Source organism: Mytilus galloprovincialis, chromosome 9 (assembly GCF_965363235.1).
Source record: "Mytilus galloprovincialis chromosome 9, xbMytGall1.hap1.1, whole genome shotgun sequence".
Taxonomy (NCBI): Eukaryota; Metazoa; Mollusca; class Bivalvia; order Mytilida; family Mytilidae; genus Mytilus; species Mytilus galloprovincialis.
The window spans coordinates 50771126-50796281 of record NC_134846.1 but is presented as its reverse complement, the minus strand read 5'-3'; the positions used below and the strand labels follow the sequence as shown (position 1 = coordinate 50796281).

The 25156-nt window shown below is 31.1% G+C and overlaps 1 protein-coding gene across 1 annotated transcript; it reads left to right on the top strand.

The window, feature by feature from the left end:
- Positions 1-298: 298 nt before the first annotated feature.
- On the top strand, positions 299-11165 carry LOC143046569 (uncharacterized). Its single transcript, XM_076219727.1, has 6 exons — positions 299-439; positions 3079-3267; positions 4176-4262; positions 6946-6999; positions 9134-9190; positions 11092-11165. The coding sequence occupies exons 2-6, from the start codon at positions 3084-3086 to the stop codon at positions 11163-11165; spliced, it is 456 nt and encodes a 151-aa protein (XP_076075842.1). The 5' UTR covers positions 299-439; positions 3079-3083.
- The last annotated feature ends 13991 nt before the right edge of the window (positions 11166-25156 follow it).

The window sequence follows — 25156 nt, the reverse complement described above, 5'->3', positions numbered from 1 at the left end:
TAATGTACAAGAAGTCTTCTTATATAATTAGTGGCATAATTATGCTCATTAAAATAGACCGTAAGAAAAACAATTTTAAACGATCATCAACATTAAGAAGTTCGAAAAATTATTAGAATGAAATATAATGTTTACATTATTCTTTAAACCAAGTGACTTTTCAATCTAACAGATATATATGAATTTAGAAATGATCAAGTTCGTAACATTGGTGATATTTTGAACTCTGCATCTTCCAATTTGTCATTATAATATTTTCTTTCATCATAAATATCTTTGTAGAAAACGATTTGTCAGTGCATTGTTCATCTCACTAACATTGTGCATGATGTGGACACCTTAACCAATTACTGTGTAGACAAGTGTAAAGAATCTTATGAAATCTACTGTCAAGGTGAAGCAGGGTTGTTAATCTTTGCAATTCATAGACAAAATACAGGTAAAACGCTAAAGTCGTTTGTTTTTGTTTTTGGTATGATAATACTGATTACTTGGTAGACATAAAAACTTATGATGCCATGTTTTGAATTGCTCCTCGTGAGCGCTAGTTTTCGCTTTAATTAAAACACTGTAATTTGAATTTCGACCATTGCTACACGGAAATCAAGGGCATGCAGATTTTACATTTAAAAAGTTGTGGTCTGTTTCACTGCTTTTGAACGGACGTATATGCTATTTTTATCTCAAACCCACTAAGCTATCTATAGTCCACACTTTTTTTCTGACATAAAATATGACCGAGGCACTCATTTTATGGTATCTTTTATAATAGTGTAAAAGAGGGGTAAAGATACCAGACGGACAGTCAAACTCATAGATCGAAAATAAACTGACTACGGCTAAAAATGAAAAAGACAAACAGACAAATAATAGTAGACATGACACAACATAGAAAACTAAAGACTAAGCAACACAAACCCCACCAAAAACTGAGTGTGATCTCAGGTGCTCCTGGAGTGTAAGCAGATCTTGCTGCATATATGGAACCCGTCATGATGCTTATGTTTTTACAAACCCGGTTAATAATCTAATTCGGTAGGTCACTTTCATTAAAAGGGAAGGGGATTGTAGTTACGACGTAAGGATCGTATTTGATATCATCTGTAAACGGTTATTCCGTAAACTTTACAAAGGGATGATTACGACTTCACCATTTGGAACTCTTGGTTTAATAGCTTCCTTGCGATCAGCAACCCTTTATTAAGGAAATCATGTTAGAAAATATCATATCAATTGGGAAATATAAACTCCGTATGCAGGCGCTGCTGGAATGTTGATTCTTAGAAATGGAAAGTTCGTTATTTTTGGGAAGCTGAAATCATATATGTTGTCGTAACGTTTTGTTTTCAACCGACCCTCATTGTCAGTTTCTAGATGTAAGTCACGATAAAAGGCAGACTTAACTGTATTTATTGTATCCTTTATCTCTAGTACGATGGGATAGATGCATTCAACATTATTAGATTTTAAATTATTTAGTGAGAGAACATCATCAATATAGCGGAAAGTAAGTTAAAGGATATATTGCTTACTTCTTATCTATCTTCTAAGAAGTTCCTGTATGAAGTAAGCCTTATTATAATAAGGAAACAAGTCGGTAAAAAGAGGTGAACAACTTGTTCCCATGGGAATGCTGACAGTCTGTCGTTGAAACACGTCCTGCAATTAAAATATGTGTAAATTATTGGACACATTTAAGGTGGATCCTTACAGATATAGCAATTTGTTTTCACCTATGATATTTTCTTACAATTTGCATATGTATTCTATGCAATGGGCTCTTTAAAAATTTGTGTTAAAAATATCATGTAACCAAATTTGTTTTCATAGTAACTGTCACCAAAGTTGGCACATCACATGTATGAATAAGTAGATACCTGAAATAAAAATTCTGGATTTTTTTCAAGCCTTTGAAATTATTTTGAAAGGTTTGTTCTTCATTTTTTACAGAAATAATATTGAAAATGTAAATAAAGCACAAATAATAGCAGTTTTATACATATTTATTGAATCCTGTCCCAATATCGTAAAAACTGGTACAAATGAAAAAAACTAATTTTTAAAATTATCCATTTTCTAAAATTTTCCAAAATTTGGTCCAATGAAATTTTATTTAAATTTACATAACACGGTTCAAACAATGAGCTTTGATAGTCATTGAAGACTGTGATCTTTCAGGCTGAGGCTATTTATATCCTTCATTTTAAAAGAACGCCTTAAATTATCCTTTTTGATCCACCTTCTTCTCTTCCATTCGATCAGCTAAGAGTTGTTTATCCACATTACCAACAGACGACAAATGCATTGTTCATTCATTAATTAATTAATTCATTCATTCATTCATTTCTTTATTTCCTCTATCAATGAACAACATATATGTTAACAGATTAAATTACAAAAGTTTACAAAACAGATAACACCTTACATATTACAATATTGACAATAACTATAATATATTACCAAAAGAACATTTTAAGAAAATTGCTGTCACTAACCACAGTTAATGTACTTGAACGCTACCGTATCATCCCTCTTGTAATTCGGCTATACTCAGCAAAACAGAATTCAACGTAAAAATGGCACAGATTGAGAAAACTGTCAGTGTTGATATTGACTGTTGTTACATGCTTGCCCAAATGATTGCAGTATAACTTTCGTTTCGTCTTAGAGGGTATTACTACTAAACCATTAGTCAGCACTTTGTTTATTTATTCTAAATTCCTATTTATTTTCTGTTCATAACATGTTTCAATTATTAGTAAAAACTAAGGCATATTAAACCTAAGACACATTTTGTACGTCTGTTCGGTATTCTTTATTTCAATTTTGAATGTCCTGTTGAATTTAGTTTTAACCATTTATTTTATTTTAACGCCACTAGATAATCTTCTATATACTTAATAGGTTTCTTGTATAGTAAGTTATAATTGTTTATATATGATCAGGTTTTACAATTAAAATTCTACACATATGAAACATTTTTTAGCTCCCAAGTTTTATTTTTTAGTAATTTGATAGTTTTGACTGATTGCTAAAACATGATTATATCTATATATTTTTTTATATTATTTTCTTTAGCTCATATGGACGAGCATCTTAATCTATTCGTGCAAAATACGCCCAATCTATTTGTGCAAAGATTGCCACCTTTGCATTGCAGTATTACAAAGAAAGGAAAACTTTATGAAAGGACAATGAATTATTGCAAACGAAAACTTGGGAATAATGATTGCGATGACATGGAAGGCAGCATCATTTTCCAAAGCGGTATGTATTAAATATGGAATAAACATCTAAGTTTTATTAAGGTATACGCCATAACAAGGAAAGTACTTTTTAATATGGGTTAGAAATGATAGTCAGCGGAAAAATCATGTATCTAACTTTTTTTTTTTGTAAAATATGATAACTCACAAACTTGTACACATTTATACAAGAAAAAAGAGATGAGATATGAATGCCATTGACAAAACTTTCCATCAAGTACAGAATGACAAAATTATAAAAAGCATGTCGTTATGTGGACTTTGAAAATAAGCACAACCCATTACTTAAACTAAAGATTGTTTTCCACTAAGACAAAAGAAGAAATCACAAAACAATTACTTAATTAAATATAACTACAAGCATTAACCACTGGATATTATAACTTTATAAAAAAAGATGTGCTTCTGATGTTAATATGAATGTGCTATTAGAGTTCAATCCACTAATGAGACTATTTATAAGTTGTTGTCTTTTTTTAGAAAAACAGGTATTAAATAAACATAAGTGACATAATAAAATATATAAGAAATGATATTGGATATAATTTAAACGCAATAGAACATAAGTTGTAAATCAGGTATTACATTTTTGAATATTACAACGTTATCATTTCGTACGTGAGACATCAATAATTATCTATGGTGAATGTTTTTGTTGATCTTGCAGTCTTGATGTAAAGCTATTTGGCCAATTTTGATGAAACTTGTTTAAGAATGGTATTTTTATGCCCAAATCTGGTTTATGTTCTAATGATATGCTTACATAGGTTTTGTTTTAAAAATACACACTTCTCGTATACAAAGAATGCTAATATATTGATATCTAGTAAACTGATGAGTTATCTAAAATAATAAATACAAAATACATTTGAAAATAATCATGAACGTTTAAATATGTCTTTATTGCAGGCAGTATCTATTTACAGTGGATGTGTAATCAGACGCAAGGTCATAATATTCAAAAGTACTTCAGGGTGATATCTAGAAAAGATGACGGTACTTATGTTATCTTTCTTAGTTTCTTTTTTATGCCCCACCTACGATAGTAGAGGGGCATTATGTTTTCTGGTCTGTGCGTCCGTTCGTCCGTTCGTTCGTCCGTCCGTCCGTCCGTTCGTCTGTCTGTCCGCTTCAGGTTAAAGTTTTTGGTCAAGGTAGTTTTTGATGAAGTTGAAGTCCAATCGACTTCAAACTTAGTATACATGTTCCCTATGGTATGATCTTTTTAATTTTAATGCCAAATTAGAGGGTTTAACCCAATTTCACGGTCAACTGAACATAGAAAATGATAGTGCGAGTGGAGCATTCGTGTACTGGGGACACATTCTTGTTAGTCTTGAATTCTTGTAGTTCAAGCGTTTTTTTATTATTTAGTAGAAACCAATTAAATCTGCATTAAGATTGCATTTAAACGCTACTGGTTATCAGAATGGAAAGCGTATTATACTTTAGCTGAACACGGGAAAATTAATTAAAGAAATATCTCTTTCCTATATGCTTTTTATGCTAATGTACTGGGAAAGGCGGGTGTTAAAAGTTTTGGGTTGAAGCTCAAGGTCTGCAGTTATTGATGCAATTTGCAATCTATCAAGTTGCTGTCTAACTGATACAAGTAGCGTAACTAGATAAATTGTAAATTCTATTATATCGTAGACAGTGAAACAGGTAAAGCGCTGGTTTCAATATGGTCGCTAAGAAACTTATCAGCATTGAAATACCTAGTACAAGTATATCTGCTAACAGTACTGGTTAAAGCTTTTAAAGAAGTAGGTCCGGTAAGGGCCGATTTTGGCCTCAAATTTCAGGTTCATCTAATGAAAGATTTTAGAATCTTTTTAAACACTTAAGTGTCTATTTCAATCGATTCGATTAGTTTATGTGAAAGATTTAAACTGATTCAGTCGTTAAATACGCTCGGATTTAAGCTTAAATATGAAAAATCTATCAAATATGCCGAAAAACGTCATTTTTCAGATGGTTTTTGTCAAAAATGAAAGTGGCCGCATCCGTGTTCATCATCAACCTTTATATATAATATGTGTTATCATCAAATACAACTTACATTTCAATTTTATGGATGAACACGAATGCGGCCACTTTCATTTCAGACGGAAACCGTCTACAATTTTACTAAAATGCGTAAATTTTTAAGATTTTAGTAATTTTGCATGACTTAATGATGCTAGTACCCGATATATGTGCGTTGTATTGTCAAAAACAGCCCATATTTATTTAGTAGAAGCATTTTACTTTCCAATAAATAGCTGAAAGGTTACATTCTCACACTTTTGTAAAACTGCTATATTTTGGGGCCAAAAAGGGGTCTTACTGAACCTACTCCTTTATATATAAAACATACAATATTGAAATTTTGAATTTACTGATGATAACGGTAAGAGTGTTGACATTCTGTCAAGTTTCAAGTTGTTAAATGAACAAACATGATATAACTAAACTATTCTTAACATGAATGAGACTCAATTACAATATTAAAGATTTGTGTAAATAGGATAGCAAGTTGAAAATATCGGGAAATTGGTAAACAGGATCAACCAAATATAAAGAAATATCATTCAGTCGCGGTATACTTTCTGGTCAAAAAATAAACATACACATATTATTTCCAGGTATCTTACACATACTTTACAACCAGTAACAATAAAGTTGTATGAAATGATCATCCACTGTTTTTGTTTACGCATTGGCGAACAGAAAATGACGAAAGTGAAAGAAGAAACAAGTGATTATCGAGTAACTTGAAAATTCTATGTACAAACCAGCACAAAGTCATATCCTCTTACCGTAACATTTTTACCAGTGAAATATTTCTTACTCCACATCACATACTTCTCGAATGAAGGTGACTGTGTGATCAAACGTTGAGAACTGCTCAACAAATGTGTGATACACTATAACTCGGTTATTCATTAAAAACAAATCCCAACGTCCGATTATCGTGATATTTCAGCTGAAATAAGAGTTTGTACAAACTAAATTGCCATAAGAGCATATCAACTTATAGATTTTAGTTGTTTTAGTGATAATCGATTTTTTCCCCATATACAATATTCTGTTTTATCATACGGGTGAGATATAGAATTATAACTACAGCTGATACAGTATTTAACTTGGAAAGACTTCCTTTAAGAAATTAATTATTCGTTTGAAAATCAGCAATTAGATAATAATATTACCGGCACCAATTTTATTGCACCATATACTCTTATAGACAATTCGTATCTCTTCAGTGAGACATTAGACATGTTAGAGTCTTTACTTTAAGTAGCGTCTGTTGACATCAGATTAAAACTTATATAACTTGTAAAATATGTATTTCTTTTTATACCATAGATACGTATAGCAAAAACAATTGAATATCAGCATTTATTTTTTCTATATTTATTTGTTATTTAGATGCCATTACACAATCGCCATCAGAAACTTGTGGACTGTTTATAATTATAATATAGGCAGATGTTACGAGATGATTGAAAATGGGAAATAGTTATGATCTTGAAAATCAAGTCTTCCTTTATGAGTATAATAATTCGTTCCTTACAAAGCCGTTAATAAATATCATAGTAAACATATCAAAAATCACTTCTTCAAATCCGAATCTATATATAGTGAATATGACTTTTAACTATGTAAAGTACATTTTGATTTTATTTGTTTGTAGACAGCATCGACATTGGCACTATCACGGATAGATATGGTGCAACTTTTCGTTCAGGTATGTTTTATTTTCAACTTTTACGACGTACAAGATAGCAGATTAAGTTAGTTGAACATGTAAAATATATTCACGCGTTGAATGGCATATAAGAGGTGCTATCCCTAGTATAAATTTAAAGGATTCACTATTAGTATGAAAAGGATGGAAAGATTCGAAGCAAAAACGTAGAATATTTTAACAACATATTGTTAACGCTATAGAAACTACGCATAACCGCTAAAAATTACAACTTTTCTAGAATTGTCGCTAAGAAACACTATAAAATAGCTGTTAACTACTACATTGTATCATATTAAACATAGTAAAAAGTAAAATATCAACATACCGAACTCCGAGGAAATTTCAACACGGAAAGTCCGTAATCAAATGGCAAAATTAAAAGCTCAAACAGATAAAACGAATGAGTAACAACAGTACTGTCATATTCCTGACTTGGTACATCACTTCTTTAAATCCGAACTAATACAAACCATATACGACTTTTACCTGTTTAAAGTATATTATGATTTTGTCTGTATGCAGACAGCAACGACATTGTCACTATTATGGATAGATATGTTGCAACTTCTAGTTCAGGTATGAGATTAATTTACATTAATCACGTACAAAATAAAACGATCAAATTTATATTAAGTCAAATTTAACGTGCAAAATAGGTTCACATGTTGGAGTTCATATCAGATTATCTATCCCTCATACTTTAAAGTAAAACGAAGCACGTTTCTATTATTCCTTTGTAAAAAAAATTTCGTGATGATAAAATTTTATATACCAGGCACCTTTTTATACCCACTCTTGAACGATGGGCCATACATTCGTTACACAAATATTTCCGTCTTACTTTTCGGAAGAACCAGAACAACCTTATATTTGGTCAGTAGCTGAACAGAGATGAGTTGTATATTTTTATTTGTTTGTCAAACTAAGAGCCCAATGGTTCAAATGTTTAAATCTATAACTAGTTAGACATACGTAAGGGTTCACAAGTATGATTCTGAATTGGATATAATGTTGAACCCAAAAATAATAGTGATATTATAAAAAGAATCACCAATATAAACAATTTACGAGTTTGTAAGTTATAATCATGTTCCAGATGTTAAGAAGGATTTCAAGTGTTTTTTAATGAACAACATTCCAATGGTAACCAACTGTACCCTCAATATTTTTCCAGTATTCTTAAGGTGGTACCCAACACTTTAACTAAAATTAATTTGGCTCGTTTAATTTTCATAAAATTTTGACAAAGTATTTACTTTAACACTTTGACAAAAATATAAAAATTTCAAAAAATTTTAACCAACCGTTTTATCAGAAAAATTACACTGGTTATATAGCAGTTTGACAAACAGCTATTTTGATCATTGAGAAGCTTAAGATTCACTAAAAAATACAACGTAATTAAAACGTTCTGCTGATTTTACAGAGTTATCTCCCTGTAGTGTTAGGTACCACCTTAAGAGGCTAAATTCCGACAGGAACTTCTTTAGAAGAAAGAAAAGAAGTTAAAAAAATGTAGCAATATCCTTTAACTTTACTTTCCGCTGTATAAATGATATTCTCTCACTAATTAATTCAACATTTGGTGACTATGATGAACGCATTTATCCAATCGAACTAAGAGAAAATTAATACACCAGATACAGTTGTCTGACTCATATCTTGACTTACATTTAAAAATAGACTACATAGACTATGACGGTCGAATGAAAACGACACTTAACGACAAGAGAGATGAAGCTGACATCATATCTCCGTAAATTTTATAGAACGCATCACGAGTGTGACCTACCGAAGCAGACTAGTTACTGGATGTGTACTAACATGATCAACACGACAGATGCCAACTTTGAAGAAGGATCTGCTTACTGTTCCGGAGCACCTGCGATCACCCCCAGTATTTGATGTGATTCGTGTTGCTTAGTCTTTATTTTGCTATGTTGTGTATTGTATACAATTGTTTGTCTGCTTGTATTTTTCTTTTTTAGTCATGGCGTTGTCGGTTTATTTACGTTTCATGAGTTTGACAGTCCCTCTGGTATCTTTCGCCCTTCTTCTATAATATGCACAGATGTAGTGTCCATAATGCAGAATGCTTTATTTATATAACATGTAACTTTTTTATATGCAGATACCATGGACAATGTGACAGATATCCCATTTAAACACGATGCAATGCTTTTTACAGGTTTGAAAACTATTTAAGTAAATAATGTACAATCATGTATTCCTTAAATACACAAGGTTGTGTGTCCAATTAAATGTGAAAAACCACTTGACATACTCTGGTCACTTCAAATGGTCAACTGTGACCATCAATTAAAAACAACTCGTCATCAGTCGATTGAATAAGACCTCCATATTTTGTAACGTTGTAACGTTAGGCTGGATTTATTTTGAAAGCTTCTCAAAACATATGATTCATGCTACAATAGTTATCAAAGGTACCAGGATTGTAATTTAGTACGCTAGACGCGCGTTTCGTCTACAAAAGACTCATCAGTGACGCTCATATATCTAAAGACAAACAAGTACAAAGTTGAAGAGCATTGAGGATCCAACATTCCAAAAAGTTGTGCCAAATACGACTAAGAACAACAAACGACAGGTAAGTAGTGACGTGCTAAAATTATAGTTTCATTTTTATGAATGAAAACTGATTACCAGTTATCATCATGAAGAAAGTATGTATTGTCGAATATAATGGCGGGAACATATTTGTAGGGAAACGTAAAATGCTGGCTCAAATTGTAAATGAATTGCATGAATTTTGAATAGAATCCATCGTCTGAAATTCTTCAAAATAGTTTCAATATTTGACCGTTATGGAATATTCGTTCGATTGTTGATTGTCGTTCGATATGTTCCTAATGTCGTTACTGCAATCCCGCCACCTTTTCTAGAATGTGATCCAGTTTATAACCTTGTTTGTACTAACATGAGGAACACGTTTTTGACCCTTCAAAATTTCGGTTGGGTTCGAATTGGTTAGTCTTTAGACTTCTATATTTTGTGTTGTGTGCTATTATTTTTCTGCTAACTTCTTTCTTTTTAGCTATGGTGTTGTTACTTTATTTTCTACTCATGAGTTTGAATGTTCTGAAGGTATGTTGCACCACCTTCATAATTCAATGTTTTGCTAGTTTTTTAAAATTTTTATTGGTAGGCATCATTTATATTCAACTCATGCAAAGATGAATTGCATTTCTCAAACATTATATACGACGAGGCATATTAATGTGTTGGTAAAAATTAGGTAACGAATTGCAGGTTAGCTGTTAAATGTGAATTTTAGTCTTGAAGTTTTATTTAATATTTTATAAACATAGATTATTAAAAAAAGTTAAATGTTTTATATATTATCAATTATTAGCTTGACCACAAATATGTTATCAATGTCATAACCACAATCCCATCTATTCATCATCGATTTGGGTATCATCTGATCTGAACTTATCATGAGTAACACGATGGCTGCTACTAGGGGGACCGGGTCTGTGTACCCCTTCGGTTTTGGCGTACATAAACTTTTCAAGGACGACAGGCTGAACAATTGCTTTTCGTCTTGGTATGACTCAATAGTGACGCTCGAATAGTTAAAGCAAAAAAAGCCGAGTAAGTACGAAGTTGAAAAGCATTTGGCATTCAGAATTCCGAAAGGTTTTACCCCATAGATAATATATTCCTTTGGTAGAAACATTGTGTTTGTATTGTAAGAATAAACTCATCATAGATACCAGGAACAAAAGTTAATATTAATGCCAGACGCGCGTTTATTCTACAAAACACTCATCAGTGACGCTCGAATCAAAAATGTTATAAAAGGCCAAATAAAGTACGAAGTTGAAGAGATTTGAGGACCAAAAATTCTTAAAAGTTTTGCCAAATACAGCTAAGGTAATCTATTCCTGAGGTAGAAAAGCCTTAGTTTTTCAAAAATTCTAAGTTTTGCTAACAGTTAATTTATAATTATAAACATATCAATGACAAATCAAGTCAACACAGAAGTTCTGACTACTGGGCTGGTGATACCCTCGGGGAAATAAATCTCCACCAGCAGTGGATTTACTCATTGTATTTATATTATAGATTTGTGCATCAAACTTATTATCGGAGTAGCTGCTTTTCTTGGAACAGTTATTGTTTTTCTCTTAGTTGTGTAAGTTTAAAATAATATTCTAGTAATACTAACCGACATTTTCAGTACAGCAAATTTTATTTTAAATACAATAGTTATGTATTTCGTAATTAATGTAAAGGACAAATACAATTAATTGGCTCTCGTGTTCAATTTTTTATACGCCCGTCAAAATTTTGACGGGACGTATTATGGTATACAAATGTCCTGCGTCCGTCCGTCTGTCTGTCTTTCTGTCCGTCCGTCCGTCCGTCCGTCTGTCTGTCTGTCCGTCTGTCCGGCGTAAACATGTTGCACCGTAACTTGAGAACGACTTATCCAAATTTCATGAAACTTAATATAGTTGTTTCTTATGATGGTCAAATGATCTGTATACTTTTTGGTGAAAATAAAATTAAAACTTTTTGAGTTACGGCACTTTGTAACTAAAACAGGGGTGTGTTTTTTTTTTTCACATGTCGCACTGTATCTCAAAAACGATTTTTGATTGTTGCTTAAAACTTTACACACTTCTTAATTATATTAATCGTAAGATCTGTATACTTTTTGGTGATGATTCAAAATTTCATCTTTGAGTTATTGAGTATTTTGTAAAAAGGGGGAGGGTTTTTTTACATGTCGCGCCGTATCTCAAAAATGATTTATGGTTATTGTTTAAAACTTTACACACTTCTTTGTTATATCAATCTTAAGATCTGTATACTGTTTGGTGATGATTCAAAATTTTATTTTTGAGTTATTGAGTATTTTGTAAAAAAGGGGGAGGTTTTTTTTACATGTAGCGCCGTATCTCAAAAACAATTAATGATTATTGCTTAAAGCTTTACACACTTTTTTGTTATATTAATCTAAAGATCTGTATACTTTTTGGTTTTGATTGAAAATTTTATTTTAGTGATATTTAGTTTTTTGTAAAACAAATGAGGGAGGTTTCACATGTCCCGCTGTATCTCAAAAACAATATATGGTTTATTGGTTATTGCTTAAAACTTTCTCAGAAACTATTTATGCTTATTGTATTTAACTTCCACACAAGACGTCGGGCGTATCATGCGCTCATGGCGCAGCTGTTTATTGTAATATAATGACGGTTATTTAGATGAATGATTGTTGAAGTAATTGTCAATTTACTAGTTAGTTTACTTTCTTGTCATAAAGAAACATATACACGACACAAAGTAGATAACATTTAATTTTAAAAGTCAGAATAATTTAATTTTCTATCAATATCTTTCCATGCCACTTGTCATTAGATTAAACACATCCAGTGTTGATGTAATTCGTTGATGTTTTCATCGTATTAGTGCAAATATATATCATTTAAGAAGTCAATAATTCTGGACATTTAGAGACGAATAATTTGACTTCAAATCACGAAATCAAATATTATTAAAAAAAAATCAAATTATCGATTCAAACGAAAACAAACCTATAATTCGACCAAGTACATGCATCTTTTCTACGTGAATGTATCTTATTCTGTTTACTTAAACATATAACTTTATGTTCACTTATAAATTTTTGAATGACTTAGTCTTTTTAATAAGAATTAACATATTGACGTCAACATTCTAAAGCATTTGCTAGAATATCAACTTCTAATTAGAGTTATGATAGAGCTGACATTTTACATAGCTGTTTTCCACTGCTGCAAATGCATAATATGATGCTTATTTTTTAAATTTAAAATAAGCCGGTTTTGCTTGATTTTGCATTGTTCATTTTTAATATTTTCATTTTTTTTTCTGTCCCGAAGAGGTATTTTGATAACAATATCAATACAAAGCCATCTTCACACTTTTTTTTATACCTTGGTATTAGATCGTTGGATATGAAGTAATCCTTAGCCATTATTTGTTTATTTTTTTTTAAATTTATATGATGATTTATATGTAAAATGTAGAACGATAAATATGCTCAAAGATAGGCTTTTTAGAAATAAACACATTAACGTTAAAACCAGTTGGTTTTATGATTTTTTTAACTTAGTTAGATGTCAGAATAGGTAACAAAAGAAATAAGGTAAAATGACAAAGACACATTAATAAACAATGGACTACCAACAGTGAATGAAATGCCAGCTCCAGACCTCAATTAAAATCATTAAAGAAAATATCTATTGTAGATTTGATCCTCGTGCATAATCTAACACCACATTGTATTTCATTTTTTTTAAACTAAATAGAAAGTAAATATATACATGAAAATGAAAATTTATAAATGAATCAAACAAAACCAACGAAACACATACAATGTATCAGATGCAACTTGTGAATTATTGAATACTAGTACAACAAAACAATACATATGGTACGGAACACTTATAAAAAAAATTATAACAGTCATGTCGTCTAAAAGTTAGGTGATATAAAACCAAAAGAAAGTAATACAAAATGTTGCATAAAAGTAACATGTAAAACCCCGTAAGAAAATTTTTCATGGAAAGTGTACGATAAGTTCTTATGTCTTAGATGCAGAATACATTTTAAAATCAACTGTTATTTTGAATGGAATTGTTGTTGAAGACTTATTTTCATCCACCGGTCGTATTTTAAACAAACGTTCCAATTTTAATGCAAGCGACATCATGACATTCACATAGTTAAGACTAACTGACCTGTAAACAAACTCGTGCTAAAATGTTCGATATATCTATACTAGGCAGTCTCAGATATGTACATATTACTGGCTTTTACATTCAACTCCCCTACAATTCCAATGCATTGAAATCTAGATTGATAAACACATGTCAATTTCGCTCTACTACAATAAAAAAAATTGAAGTAAAAATTACATATATAAAATCATATACATATTTATAGCGTGTATGAAGTTACTTGTAAGCAGTAGCATACAACACATTACTATGTATCACTAAACTACATGTAATATGTTGATATATATTAAATATATATCAGGAATCTGATGTTCAGTAGTTGTCTTTTGTTGATGTGGTACATAAGTGTTTCTCGTTTATATATATAGATTATACAGTTGGTTTTCCCGTTTAAATGGTTTTATACTAAACAAAAAATCGGAACCCTGTATAGCTTGCTGTTCGGTGTGAGCTAAAGCTCCGTGTTGAAGACCGTACCTTGACCTATAATGATTTAGTTTTATAAATTGTGACTTAGATGGAGAGTTGTCTCCTTGGCACTTATACCACATCTTCTTATATCTATATATTATCTTTATCGGTTTAAAAAATGCAGGAAAACAAATCAGAGGCACCTAAACAAACATCAAATAGCTTTCATTTCAGAATTATGACTAGTGAGATGCTTGTTGAAGAATCTCAATAAATGCGTTGTGTTTTCTATATACGTTTAATCATCGTGATGGCATATATTATAACGTCGCACAGTATAGCGTTGTTATCATAGCGTAATGTTTGTACTTCGCGTATGTTTAGACATTCTGGGGGCCGACAGAAGTGAAATACGAACGCAGACAGTTCAATGCTGACTGTTTCTGTTGGTTTAATATCTTGTTTATCAGCCAAATGCTGAGTTATGAAAAGAACGCTGTGCTCCCTCGTCAGATATTAAGTTTCATTATACCTCTTGGTCGTTATATATAAATGGTGCAGTTGCTGTTTTCAGAAGAATGTCGTGACTATGTTGTGATGAATGCATTACTCTAGTCTCGTTTGGTGTTTCCACTTCGTTTATCGCTGACTGTTATATTGAAGGCTCTGGTTTCGTACCTGGAATTACCTAATTATCTTTTCATATGCTAGTATGATGCATTCCGTTACACGTTTTGCATCGTTTAGTAGACTGACATGCGCCCACCCGGTGACCCTAACAGTTAAAGCATAACTGTTTCTGTTTTACAATTTGATTTCTTGTGTTTGCGTCTGTTACCTCAGTGCACTCAGTCGGATGGTGTTCACCGGAACAAAATATACATGTGCGTGTATTTAACGTCTTGCGTGTGTCTGTGTATTTATCCTTGTTGTATGTATGTGATTGCGTACCCATGAAAAATCTGTCGGAATTTGTGACTCCTTCTCCAGCTTCGAGTACATGTATGTCGATCTATTTAGTTATGTACGTCAAAATGTGGCAAATCTAATTTAGGTAATCTATGGTTGTTATTAAATACATTTGATAGTTAAGGCTGGTGTTTGTATATACGAACATTCTTCTTGAGTATTGTATGATTGTAAATTTACTGTCTAAATTAAACATATACTCATCCGAGTCTGTAATTTCTTGTTCTATGTTAATCCTCGTGTATGACTTCTATCATCTTCTCCTTTAAATCATGAAGAATCTTCTTTTTCCTGGTTACTGTATCCTCTATGGCTTTGAACTACTCCATTTCATTGTGTCAGAATTCTTCTTTAGCCCTTCGAATTTGGTCCATAGCTTCGTCACTGCTGCTCTGTTGATGGCACGTATTGCTTTAACTTCGTTTTCATAGTTGAACCAATTTCCCGTCAGTAACGGCACCATAAATGTTGAAGAATCTCAATAAATGCGTTGTGTTTTCTATATACGTTTAATCGTCGTAATGACTAAATGTATATAATATAACGTCACACAGTATAGCGTACTGTTTGTACTTCGCGTACTTTCCGACAATGCTGTAGATGACACCATATCAGCTCACATATAAATCTTTTATATCAATTTTTCAGCGTCTATACTCTAAGGAGAAAACTGAGAAAAGCTTCCTATACATGTCTGACAGTTCGCAGAGATCAAAACGCTTACAACGAAATAACATCTCATTTGTCTGATGCAGACCAATATCACGAGATCTTACCATTATCTGAAATGTCTGCCTCAGGGTCCCGACCACCTCGCTCACACAGCATAGATCGAAAACAAAACGTGGATTCTTCTGGATATCTTATTCTCTCTAGTGCATTCAAGAGAAATGAAAAACAATGTGATTCATCATGACACTACTCCGAAAATGATTTCTCGTTTTTGTTTTGGTATACACAAGGAATATATTAACACTATTAAATACCCACCAGTAAAAAACTTATAATGCAGGAAGAAAATTTCAAGGACAAAGAGATCAGAAAGGAGAAATATTATTGGAAAATCAGAGAGAATTTAGAAAATGACCAATACTTAATCATTCGTATACGTATCAAGATATCACTCATAATGATTAAGAAAAATTGTATTTCCCTTTTAGCTGGTTAACCGTATAAAAGGTACACATAGTCTTTAAATGTTTTTTGCATTATTTAGATTGCAACTGCTATTAAACTCTGAGGAGGATAGTAATGTTTAACTATTAACGTAATAAAAATATCAAAACAATTTTGAAAGAGTTGACATGAATAATTGTTATCTGAATTTTCAATATGATTTATCGTCTAAAAATTTGGACAAAATCATAAAACGACTCTTCATCGTCCGCATCAAACAAGATTTAAAAAAAAAACATTTACAACTACGTCAACTACAAACATGTTGACGACTACTCTATGCACAGTAGTATCAACTTAGTTAATCTGTTAAAATTTTTAGTTGAATTAATTAACATTTTTCATTTTTTAACATGTTATATCACCCCCAGTTTTTTGTGGGATTTGTGTTGCTCAGTCTTTAGTTTTCTATGTTGTTTCTTATGTACTATCATTTGTCTCTTTGTCTTTATCTTTCTAGTCATTTCATTGTTAGTTTATTTTCGATATATGAATTTGACTGTCCCTCAACTCTTCCTTCCCTAATTTCCAATTCAAAATATTCCACTTGTTACAAAGTATGAGTACTTGAGAGTTAAAATATATAGTTATTACAATACTCAATCTTACTATGTTAAAATACTGATTCAACACTTCACAATTATTTATATTAAACACTTCGCACTTATTTTTTATGACGAAATTTAAATATTTTGTTTCCGGTCTGCATTATGGATACACTCATTAGAGATGCACTCCAATAATATCCAATCATACATTAAGAAAAAGAATTTACTTCAAACGGAATATTATGTTAATATTAATCAATGATATATCCCATTATGAGTATAAATGATGAGACCAGAGATCAAATGATCCAGTAATTATGATGAAAACATAAGGGCCTGGGATGGTGTAATTTTTAATCAAAACCATTGTCTTATATCTGTATTATAATTGTACAAAGTTGATTTCTTTGACACATTTTTTGTACGTCATGTCACTAACAAATTGGACCCCTATTTTTGCAGTTGTATAGATTACAAATAAATGATTTATTTAATTGTCGTTTTAATTTTCTTTTTTTCTGCATAAATAAAGAAAACAAATTCAAATCATCTTGTCTAAAATACATATTGCCTGGTTAGTGGTTCCGGGATATTTTTCAAATTTAACTATATTATTTTGTATAATTAATCTCATAATAGATACCAGGATTGAAATTTTATATTAAAGCCATACGCGCGTTTCTTCTACAAAAGACTCATCAGTGACGCTCGAATAAAAAAATGTCAAAAAGGCCAAATAAAGTACGAAGTTCAAGAGCATTAAGTACCACAAATTTCTAAAAATTAAACACAAATTTAACACATTGAAAGAGACGCGCTGTTTATCATAAAAAATTAGAAAAAACGAAAGAAACATTTGAATTCGAAAAAAACTGACAATCACATTTAGAAAAAAACAGCCTAATAATACTACATAGATAACAAAAAATGACCAACACTTACCACACAAAAGATCGACACTCAAGAAATGATTTCGAAGGGTGGGATAATTCTGCTGTCATGTGCCGACTATCGTACACAAGTTGTGGAAAAAAAGTCACATCCAATGACAACAAAACGGGGATGTAGTACTAACAAATCAAATAAAACCGTTAACAATTACTCTTAGATATTCCATCATAATGATAAACCAAATCATAAGAGTCCTTTGAAAACTTGACGATTCAATTTTGCTATCAAGACAACCACGAAAAAATATTTTATCCTGCAATGAGCCTTCTTTTGTACAAATAACAGGTATACTAGGTAGATTAAATTATCAAATCATAATTCTTGTACCTTTGATAACTATAGTGAAGGATTTTCATCAACTGATTTTTATGTTGGATCGGTAGGAGGTTTGCCATATTCTGTGATTTAACTCTCTTGTGATTCTAAAAAAACGAAACTCTTTGTAATTGATTCTGTTAAGAATCAATGTATATAATTTTCAAACAATGTACAAAGGGGAATTTAAACTTTTATTATCCCATGTAGTCAAATGAAAACTTTGATCTTGAAAAAAAATCTTCTGAAATTCACCTGCTCATAATGCTATAATTGCACCTAAACTTTTGTAAGAAGCACTTACCTGCGATGAAGTTAAGATCTAATGTATGTTATGCTCTGTGTTAAAGTTCCTTCATCTATATTTTATCTAAAGCCATATTGTAGTGCTTAAAGTATGATATATATTTGAATAAATATCAAATTTGTAAATACAAGACGAACCATCTATGAAATGAAAGGAGGAGCTATACTAAATAAATGTATCGCTAAAATCGATATCTAAAACATTAAAGTTTAACATCATAAATACTTTTTTTTCGAAAAATTACATTTGTGAACGAGGCGAAATATACAGAAGGAAAATTCAAGCTCATAAGTCGAAAACAATAAAGTAACAAAAAAGAAAAAATGCGACGACACAGCAGTACACTAAACACAATATTGAAAACTTAAAACCGAATAACTCACACACTCAAAAGCTGAGGGTAATCTCATAAAATCAGGTAGTATATTGGATACAGTACACAAAACACACCTTGTTTGTTTCATTTTTCAAAATGAAATATTTTTATTTGTCGTTATTATTATAGTTTAATATATAACATGTTTACGATTGTAGGAGGAATTTTTTCCAAACCATTTCACATGCATAGACCGAATATTTATATTGTTCTACATGACCTTTGAAACAGTGGAAGTTGACACTTTTAAACTTAATATATTCAAGTGGTTTAAGTACACCGTTGAATCGAAAATTAAATTATTTTGATAAAATGTTCTCCGCACGTATATCTTTTTAATCAGACTCCACAATGCTTTCATATATTAGCCGTTTTTTGTTCACTATTATGATGATAAATCTTGTTTTAAATCCTGGTAAGTATGCATATAATATATAAGTTTAGATGTTAAATATGTCAGCTTGTTATACGAGATATTTAAGGGGCATTAGCTGTCAATTCATGTTCTATACATAATAATCAACAGGAACTGGTTTATACGACTTAAAGGATATATAAGGCATACAGGTTTTAGATTATCTGTAGACGTGATTGGTATATGTCCTGCGCACTGATCGTAAACCATTAACCAAAATAAAACTCTTTAAATAAAAGCAACCATAGTATAACGCTGTTCTATAATGACAAATTGTTCGAGCGAACCAAAATAAATCGATGTAACAAACTAAAATCAAATCGAGGGAAACACATCAACTATAAGGAGAAAACCCCTGAAAAACAGAGACATTGAACTGCAACAGAAACAAACCTTCTACTAACATTTATTTGCATATCAAATTATAACGGAAATAAAAGATTTCATGTTTCAGTTCTTTGATAGTAATACTAAACATTTTGTTTACTTGTATTGTATTATGGACATATTTTTTGGTAAAGTTGTATCTTTATAGCAGCTCAAATACAGACAACTATAATGAGAAATCCAAAAGATATGTCAAAACATTTACCATGGACCACCAATATCCCACTTCAAGCTTCTACAAACGTGAATGAAGTATCTTCCAGAGAAACAATAGAGGTATCTCCATGGATTTCATTTGCAGGTATTACACTATATCAACTTAGATCATTATCATGTTACTCTGATAAAACTAGAGCAATGCGACAATTAAAAACTAATAGTCAGAACATCTTTATAATTTTAACAAATCGCAAAAAAAAACCAGGTGAAAAACATATTAACTTAATCTTTTTAATAACACTATAATTACACTTACTAATTAAAGTCACTTAAACTTGCTATTACCAGTCATAAAAATAAAATGTTTTACAGAAACGCATTTGTGGAATTCAATCGGTCAACTTGTTTGAAAGACATAAAGTTATATCTATGAGGAAATATATTGTGTCATTGGGGAAATGCATAATATAAAAAATATAGTGTTTTTTTGGGGGGTTATCAACCCGGTATTTGAATAAATTTGATGATGGGCAGAGTTTTGAAATTACTTTTCACCTAAAATTCTAAATGTTTTGAATGGTTTGCTTTTTGATGTACATATTACAGTAATAAAAGATAGTACATGTACATGTATGTGTTATCATTCCATTGAATTCAATAGATTAATAACAGAATAGATGGTAAAGAAGCAATTGTTTCTTGCGTTTCATATACGATATCATGGTAATCATTCGATCGTTATATGTTAAACGTTTAAGATTATGATCACGTCACAAAACATAACATTGACAAATGTTCACAACTGTTGAATATTTCTTTTTTGTTTTTATTGTTATATTTCATATTTTGAACACTATGGTTGTGGATATGGATTTTTTTCAAAATATGATACACAAACAAAGATTAAAGAATATTTCCGTCAAGTGTTTCAACACGAGTCACTTAGTGCAGAAAACAAGTATGAATGTGCTGTAAAGTGTTCTTCCTATAAAGGTGCAAATTATGCTGTATATATTGTGAGTATATAGATCTCAATTATTTCGTGGTTTTCCTTATTTCATATTTAATTATATTAGTGAAAGGTTCGGTAGTTTAAATAAAACAATATGCACTGTTTTTTTAACTTTAAAACACGAACTTCAAATACGTTTTACAGCGTTTTAAACATTTTGCTTATAGTTCCTTCTGTATATTTCGTGTGGAAATGTACGGGGAGCATAACTAGATGATAAACCGAAACAAAATACGTCAAAGACATAAAAAAAAAAGGAGATGTGGTATAAGTGCCAATGAGACAACTCTCCACCAGAGTCGAAACGACATGCAAGTGAACAACTATAGGTTATCATACGCTCTTCATCATGGATCAATCGGTGATTCTGTTACACCAATTTAAATTCATTAAATGCACCTTATACCGAAGAATGTCCAATTATCTTATTTAAAATTGCACTAAATTATAGACTAACTATGAACCTTATTATCTATATTTCTTTGTTCTGATTTGAATTACATATACATTAGAAAAAGGCACATGCTATAGTAAATTATATCGATCAATTTATCGTTGCAATTACGTAGGTAGCTCATCCAGAGACAATGTTGGTACGTTTTCCATCGCAGTATAAGACTTTTTATTATCACTCTCATTTTCAATAGTGTATATGCCATGCAACACAATTAATTTTTTTTACATGCTTACATATATAATGAATAAAATCTTCTGAAATACCACAGAAATAACAAAAAATCATTGAACATGTTAACTGTTTTTAAAAGATACCCGAGATCATTTCTTCTCGATATAAATCTCTGAATTAAAAACAAAAAAGTAATTATAAAATCATGTTAAATTATATCAATTAAAATCTGGTATCCGCTTCCCCGCCAAATTTGTAATAATACATGGAAGATAATTATAAACAAGAATGTGTCCATAGTACACGGATGTTCCACTCGCACTATCATTTTCTATGTTCAGTGAACCGTGAAATTGGGATTAAAAATCAAATTTTGTCACTTAAAATATAAAGATCATATCATAGGGAACATGTGTACTAAGTTTCAAGTTGATTGGACTGCAACTTCATTAAGAACTACATTGACCAAAACCTTTAACCTGAAACTTGCACTATCATTGTCTATGTTCAGCGGACATTGAAATAGGGTCAAAAATCTAATTGGACATTCAAATTAGAAAGATCATATCATAGGTCACATGTGTACTTAGGTTCAAGTTAATTGGACCTCAACTTCATTATAAACTACTTTGACCAAAAACTTTATCCTGAAGCGGGACATACCGACGTATGGACGAACGACCGAACGGACACACAGACCAGAAAACACAATTCCCCTCTACTTGTGTATGTGGGACATTAAAAGATGTGGTATGATTGATAATGGGACACTCATCTCAAGATTCAAGTATAATAGTATTATATACTGTGGATTAAACTTAGATCTACATAGCCACGTTTGTAATTATATAAAGCTTGTTTGCATTTCTTTTTAAAAGAAAACAGTTTGTCAGTGTATTTTTAACCTTGATGAAACACTGGACACAATAAGCAACTATTGTGTGGATGAATGTTCATCCTTTTATGACTATTACTGTCAGGGTGAAAGAGGGTTGTTATTCTTTGCAATTGAAAGAAATAATACAGGTAAGGTTTTTTTTCTTGCTGTCAATTTAAATAAAATTTACATATTATAAGCTGGGTTATAATACTGATAAACATATTAATCGTTTGACAGACCCAGAAATATACTTTTGACAATTAATTCGTATCAACATTAGTCTCCACATTTAATAAACCAATTTATTGCGAATTTTCAAATACAAAAGTAGCATAATTCAAAAGCATTCAAAATGCAATTATTACATAGTCATGGTAGCGGACAGTAAATTATTTTTTTTTCTTTATATTCTAAAGTCGCATGCATATAGTTAGACATTTTATATTAACATTTTTCTCATTTTATGATAAAACAAATTAAATCTTGTATTATTACTTTAAAACTCGTGATATCTTAAATATTCGTATAATTCGATTGTACCATATACTAAAAATCAGCTGATTTGATTTTTTTTTTATAAAGAAGAAATGCTTGATGTGTCTATTCACGATCTTGACGGTATGACACATTTTAATTGTCTTGTCGTCGCGAAAGGTCTATATCATACAGAGCCGATTAAATATTGCCGTGAAATACTAAAGACTATACAGTATTATAACATTGATGCCAGCTTCATATTCCAAATGGGTAAGTATGTACGTTTTGTGTCAATGTGTATTGATTTATGTTCTTATTTTGTTTAGATTTATATCATACTGCACGTTTTATACAAATTATCTAACATAGGTTAATTGATGCTCTGAAAACTATCTCATCAATTTGATAGTTTAGTAAGCTAGAATACTGATGTTATGTAGCATTAGTAATTAAATTATTTCTAATGTTGGAAATCAAATATATGCCAAAATAAAGAAAAAATATAAATAGTTCACATATTTATTATAAAAAAAAACACAACCTTCTTTGAAATATGTGTGAATGTAATAGCGTACACAACTTTAGAGTTTAATTTTAAATTTTAAAAAAATGCACGTAATGATATTATTAAAAAAGTCTAAATTAAATCTTTATTTAAGGCGATAGATATTTACAATGGGATTTTCATCAGATCGAAGATTACGAAGAACGAGTCTACTTCAGAGTCTTATTTCGAAAAAATAAAGGTATTTGGTTTGATTTTCTTTAATATACATTGGCTGATTTAGTTTAGTGCAATTCACGTGTTATTAACAATATAGTAGATGTGCAAGTAGGTCTTAACGATTATTTTACTCGACAAAATATATGATTGAGGTCTGCAATATCCTAAAAGGTCAGCATTTCGTTTTCGTAACAATATTTACTATATCGGAATATGAAGCTGTCACCCATGATATCATGACGTAAAGTCTTCCGTTTCCTACTGCAATGTTCGATCTGCTCTAGAGCCAGGGATATATATGAACTAAATCAGCTGACGAACTATAGATGTGCATATATTGATTTTGTGGCAACAGTGGATATGCAATTTCCTGTTTTGTCTACTATTTTACAAAGAAGGATCTAAAAAAGTAGCGAAATCCACCATAGGTCAACTTTTTACGAGGGAGCTCACCATTAGTTTCTATATAATTTTTAAAAAAAATAACGGACAACGTTAGATAATTTTGATAAAAATAAACTACTTACGTTTGAGCTGGTGATACCCCAGTGGACTGAGATACAACAAGCAGAGGTATCGACCAGTGCTGTATAAAATAAAAACAACACATTGAAAATGTCATGCCTCTGGAAAGACCTTCATCGTAAATGTTCAAAGCCGTATAGTTGAAAGCCAAGAATGTATAAGAACCAGCAGTTGAACAGCTGTCTGACTAAAGATGATACAAAAAGTAGACAAATCCATCTGATTACAATTTTGTCAGCGTTGCTTATTTTTTTTTTTTTTTTAATTACATTACCACTCTTAATGGGCATACTTTAAAGGGTTCGTTATAAATCATGTATTTTTCGAAGTACTGCCTACTTAAGCCACACCAATTTGATTAATAGTTCTTTGGATTTCCCGCTCCAGTTTTTGAAAATTTCAAGTTTTCAACAACAACAAAACTACCGCTTCCTTCCGCATTTTTTTTTTTGGTCCGCATGCCACTCCGAAATTAGTCTTGCCTTGACATTTTTTTTCTCACAGACGCTTTCTTTTTGCATATAATCAAATCTCGGTTCAAACGCACGTGTGATCAATCAATCAAAAGTGAAAGGAAAAATCAAAATCAAAATGTCAAGCCATCAGTTGTAGTTTAGGCTCAATGCCGAGGACAGGCAATCATTGAACAAACGGCAATCCGTTGTTCGTCATCATTTACATTTGAAAATTTGTTTTATAAAGCCAAAAGGGTAAAGTCTGTCAATATTTCGTTTGATGATATCAAATATACTTGAGTGATGGGTTAGTGACGACATAGCTTATGTCGTAGATATAGATGTAGATGAACACATACAAATTAACAAATTCGACAACACTTGTCGGCATGAACTATCATAGTCATATGACAGACAAGCTGGGGATGGGGCTTGTCTGGCAAAACAGCCGTTTGACGTCAGAGAAACTTCTGACTACACTTATCAATGTTGGCACTGACATGAATATTTCTGTGCTGGAAGAGTTAAACTGTAAATTTGTGAATTTTGAAATAGATAGAAGAACACCCTCCGATCCAAACAATAATTTAAAAGAATTACCAACAGGTCCCCCTAAAAAAATTGTGATTACAGTGTTAATGAAAAAACAATAGAACTTCCGAAAAAACCTAAACTAAAAGCGTG